The 5719-nt window shown below is 43.5% G+C and overlaps 1 protein-coding gene across 2 annotated transcripts in view; it reads right to left on the minus strand.

Moving 5' to 3' along the window:
* The window catches only part of LOC106805136 (epidermal growth factor receptor kinase substrate 8-like protein 1), a 62533-nt gene that overhangs the window by 37797 nt on the left and 19017 nt on the right, over positions 1-5719 (minus strand). For both annotated transcript variants that reach the window (XM_014806620.1, XM_014806621.1), the window contains exon 3: positions 92-318. In XM_014806620.1, the coding sequence (XP_014662106.1) occupies positions 92-318 (227 nt within the window). The remainder of the gene's footprint in view (positions 1-91; positions 319-5719) is intronic.

Consider the following 5719-nt stretch of genomic DNA (forward strand, 5'->3'; position numbering starts at 1 on the left):
CATCCACAATCCCACTACCGACCAACTCCTCCCCTTCCCCTACCGCCTCTCCTGCCCAGCCCGCTACCCCCCATCCTCAACGACCACTCACCTGACGAGGTGTAGCCGGTCGTTCCAGTGCCGTTGGCGACTCGCTGCTGTGGCATCATGTCGGCAGAGTACTGCTCCTCGCGCCTGTAGTGCGATTCCCTGTAAGGCTCGTGGCTTCTGGAGGACGCCGCGTCATCGCCGCGTGACGTCCTGCCGTAGCTGTCGTGGTAGTACCCCGCCCGGGGCGTCGGTGACACGTCAGTGCGTCTCATGTATGGGTCATAGCCACTGCAACGGAGGAGGAAATACATTGATGACTACAATGAACATATACGGCTTCGTCGCGAGCTGCTATCGTTTCCGCGTCAGTATAGAGCCTGACGTTGACCGAGCGAAATGTGTAAGACGTGCTGTTTAACGTTAGTTGGGAATTGATGCACATGATGTATTGTAGAAAAGTACGTATTAGGAGTAGAAAAAAAACAGTGTTTTTATTTACTCCTGAAAGTAGCGTAGTACGAAATATGTATAGGAGAACGTGCTGTACTGTCTTACTGGGAGAACAATAAGGACCAGTGAGTATAAAGAGAATCCTTGAGTTATACTATATTCGTTTGATTTTCACGCCACGATTACCTAGGCTGTTCACGGAATGTACGCGACACCTGGAAAGTGGTAATTCATTTCGCCAACCAATGAATAACGTACTGTTTCACAGCGAATAATTAGGATCCGTTTGAAAACCGTCTGACATTTTATTGGCAAAGGATGGTTAGGCCAGATCATCCAAGACGCGGAGAACTGGATGGCAGACGAGAATGTGCCGCGCGCCTGACGCTCATAACACGGGATGTCTGCGCGCGTGTAAAACCTGAATCAAATATAAATGAACTGGTCTCAGGCAACGTGGCATGTGTGGAAAGAATCGCGCAGTTACGTGTGATAGCGAACGTCCGGCTGCGGGTCGCTAACCTCGCCTCGAAAAGCCCCCTTTTCACAGACAACCTCTTCCAGTATTTTGTTCGTGCGGGAGGAATTCAACAGCTGGTGTGATATTTGAAACTACAACCAATTGTCAGCCAATTCTACACATACGCCTCATGCACATGGAGAAAAATGAGCAAGGCCGTGTGAATTTTGAAGAAAAAAATGCATACACACTGTAACACACATAATAAAGTAAAGTAACATGGTGCCAATATGTCGTACCCTGTCAGTAGAAGCACTGATTATATTCAGTGCCATATGTGTCTGGTACGATATATTTAAGTCCAGTTTCATAATTTCTGGTGTTGTAATGTCTATTATTATATTTTTGCAAAATTTTTGTTTATACATACATACTACACACTCACAAACACAAACACACACACACACACACACACACACACACACACACACACACACACACACACACACACGCGCGCGCGCGCACACACACACACACACGCACGCGCACGCACACGCACACGCACACACGCATACACGCACACACGCACACACGCACACACGCACACACGCACACACACACCCACACATATACTATGATACTTTTATATAGCCTATGATATTGACTTGATATTGACGCTGTTGTCTCCATGTATCACGCGTAACATTAAATTAAATTCCATTGCTATGAAGTTCTAAATGCTCTTCACGTAATGAGTGCATAGACAATCGAGATCTTGCCAGCTCTGCTTTAACTTGTCAAGAGACGTGAGGCATGTGTGTTAACGTCAGACGCCCTGGTGTGAAATATGCCACGAGACAAATATTAGAATGGGACACAACTTCGATACATGTCATAATAACATTGTCGATATAAATTATTCTCTATACTCTATACATATTTTGTCAGCGGACGAGAGAGTTCGAGACATGTCATTTGGGACAGCTTAGATAGAGACATCAATCATCAAAACGCGCCAAATGAACTGGTTTATTCCCATTTCGCCATTTTCCCACTTCACCATTTGCCATTTCGCCATTTCCCGTTTCGCCATTTCCAACTTTGCCATTTTCCCATTTCGCCAGTTTCCCACTTCGCCAGTTTCCCATTTTGCCAGTTTCCCGTTTCGCCAGTTTCCCATTCCGCCATTTCGTCCTATCTCCCCGACCACCCCCTTGTTCGAGGTGGGTTAAAAGTAGGCCTCTGTAATGAATAAATTATAACGAATCTTTAGATATGAAGTCAACTATTTATTTGAAGAACAAGAAGGCGAAATCGTACATATCAAAACATATGGATCATGTACAGGCACCCTAACCCTAACCCTAACCCTAGCCCTAACCCTAACCCTAACCCTAACCCTAACCCTAGAAATGACTCTTTTTTTAAGAATGGAAGAATCAATTTCGTGCAGGGGGTGGAAGCAACATAAAATATTGGCGAAATGGGAAACTGGCGAAGTGGGAAAATGGCGAAATGGGAAAATGGCGAAATGGGAAAATGGCGAAGTGGGAAAATGGCGAAATGGGAAATGGCGAAATGGGAAATGGCGAAGTGGAAAAATGGCGAAATGGGAAGACACCAATGAACTTGTCCACGACTAATTCAACTAGACTGTCGGAATTGGCACAGGATTATGTGACTGTCTGCACCATTTTACCTCTGTATTTATATCAAAGAGAATGGATGGAGGTTAGTCGCCTAGTGTGAACGAGTAAATGTCCTGTAAGGGGAAACAACTAATTTTGGAAACACATTCCTGCACACAATAGGCCATATAATGCGCAGTATCTTCTCTGTTACAGCAGCCACTATCCAGGGAAATAACGCCGCGAGAGACACGTTGTTGAATAATGATGCACGCATTTCTTATTTGAAACACGAGTGCACCAACCTGACGAATGCCAGGAGGGAATCTCTCAAACTATGCATGGTTGTCAAGTCTCAATATCTTTGCGGCCCGTGACATGGGAGTCGTCCAAAATAACGATTGGTCTCAAGAAAAGTACTAAACGAAATGCATTGTTCTAAACCGTTATCATATGAATCGTCACTTTATCGTAAGTCCTAATACTGTACGTTTTAACACAGCCCAAAATTTTGCTCTAACTTGACGATCAATTGTCCCCATTTTTCAATCTATGCTGGGATGCAGGCTGAGGTTTGCATTGATTGTCACGATGATCACTACTAATTCACCACTGTAAATGATTGGCACAAGTAAGTGTAAAGTGGCTGGATAGAATCGCTTTATTCATTCTTTTATTCAAAGCAACTATTGTACAGTATTTGCACATTAATTTCTTCCATATATTTGCTTCGGTGTCTGCTTTTGCGGGGTATCTTCGACCATAAGAACTAGCACCAATAACGAAACTGACCCGTATTTTGACATATATAGAACATACGTTAGTTTAGACGATGGCTTTTGCAACTGGACCCCGCTATAAATCTCATATGCCTATGGTACAATAGTTACAACCTTATGTGCCTCAACCTGAGTGGATTTGCACACAATTTTGCAAACTAGTAGCAAAAATAGCGTCCTTGGCCACACGGTATAGACACGTCGCAGTTGAATGATTAATTAATTTTCATGAAATACCCATCACATGTTTTTCGTACATGATTATGACAGGTTTACCAGGTTATGTCAGAGAAACAATATTTCGAGCTGTCTGAAAGAAAGTGAATATAGTAGCGATATATTTTTTGCTTTTAGTTATTACAACACTACATCCTGGAAGCACGACGTATGCGTGAATAATGTTCAGCTACCAAAATATTGGCACTGTGTTTGGCTGTGGGTTGAGAGTGGTTGAGAGAGATCGAGTTCCGATAATACCCGCACGTAAACTCGGTGCGATTTAAAACTAATGGGCTTTTACATGAAAATGACTTGAACTCTCTCCCGGGTTCATACCGTGCAATTCGCAAGCCACTAAAATTGTATTTCGCATTACAAACGCCGCAACTGGTTTCTGACAGTCTCGGCGTAGCATTAAGCCATTAACCCCGAGTTGTCTTTATAATAGACTACCGGGGCATGTTTTCATAAAAAAGGGCTCAACCCGGGCCATCATTTAACGATTAATGTATAGGTACAGCAGTAGCAGAGCCCTCTTGACTAGAGGGTGCAGCAGGTACTAAGTTATCTTTTAAGGAAAATGCCAGTTTTCTCAAGGTCGTGCAAACAAACCTGAGAGCACGAGGCTTTTTACCAAGTATCACGCTCGCTGGTATAACTTTTAGTAATAATCGAGCAGGATTGTGCTTCGATGTTTAGGCGCGGGTAACCGTTACCCTACGGTGTTCGCAATGTTATGCCCATTCTTTTACATCTATTAAACATTAGAGGTACACGTGCACGGGTGAGGCGTACAAAATACATGCACGCGGTTCTTGTTTAGAGTGTTTCATAGACAGCACCAAAAATGCCACGAGGTTTTATAGGTACATATATCGATGGACCCGAACGCACTCAATAGTAAATAATTTAGTAATATACAGTAAATAGTTGCCAGTGCAGCCATGTTGTATTGCGTTATTTGCTACGAGAGCGGAGGTGCGCCTGTGTACAGGGAGCGGGATGATCAATTGAGCTTCGTTCTTTCGCGCGCGGTTCATTCGTGCGCTAGAATCCCAAGAATCCGTGTACATCTGCCAACGAAGCGACGGTAATTGATTGCATGCGCACAAAGCATTCACAAAGCCCTGATTTCACCCAGGTAGCTCCTGTTATAGGCAGGAGGTGTGTGCACAGAAGGCGATATATATTAGATGAAGGCGCAATGCTACGATTTAGTGACACTTTATTGACTAAAGTCGATTTGCTTCCAGATAAACGGGGTCAGTTTACGATTGCTGATGCGTATAGCAACACAGTACTCACATATCGTAATCTCATTGAACATTATTGACGTATATATCCGTATATAAATAATCAATGTTGAAAGCATCAGTCAGAATGATACGGCAGGCGTCGTCCAGTAACAAATGCACATCATGCATTATGCGTAATAATTGGTATGCACTTTACACTATCGCTATAGCCATATCTGCGCAACTCACAGAAACACATCACAGCTCACTCGCAGTTAAAGTTAAAGTGACTACGTCACCGTAAATAGTAAAAATAAAAATAATATTTCCACTTTTTCTCAAAATACAAGTAATTCTGTTCACTTTTTATGGTTAAATTGATGCATTATACTTCCTGTTTTACTATATTGTTCGATGTGAACATACACTCGTAACTCATACATATACATAGCCCATAGCAAGCAATTAATGTCAGGAACATAATATCAAATCGTCCAGGTTTTTTTATTTTTAACCAGAGAGACGGGATACCAGAGATCGAAGTGTTGCCGAAAAGATGTGTTGATCCTAAGCGCTGAGCGCACATCTTGCGCGCAGTTCCACGTCCTACGACAGTATGCAGCGCTGGCAGCTATGGATCCGTGCGCCGAATGCATAGGCCGGCGCACGGATCCATAGCTGCCAGCGAACAGGCCGCAATTTTAGCGGGGGACACAGAGGGCAGACATTTGGGACGTGAGAGGAACCCGCGACTTACATGGGGGGTCATACAGATGGGGGGCGGCGAGAGCGAAGCTTTTGATTTCGCCGTGGTTCCATTTCCGTGTGGTCTTATATTAAGCGTTTTCACTATAAGTTCCAAACATAAAAAGTTCCAAACTATAAGAAAAATGGATTTTAACTAGTTGAGAAACAATG

Source organism: Priapulus caudatus, unplaced genomic scaffold (assembly GCF_000485595.1).
Source record: "Priapulus caudatus unplaced genomic scaffold, Priapulus_caudatus-5.0.1 Scaffold101, whole genome shotgun sequence".
NCBI classification, from domain to species: Eukaryota; Metazoa; Priapulida; class Priapulimorpha; order Priapulimorphida; family Priapulidae; genus Priapulus; species Priapulus caudatus.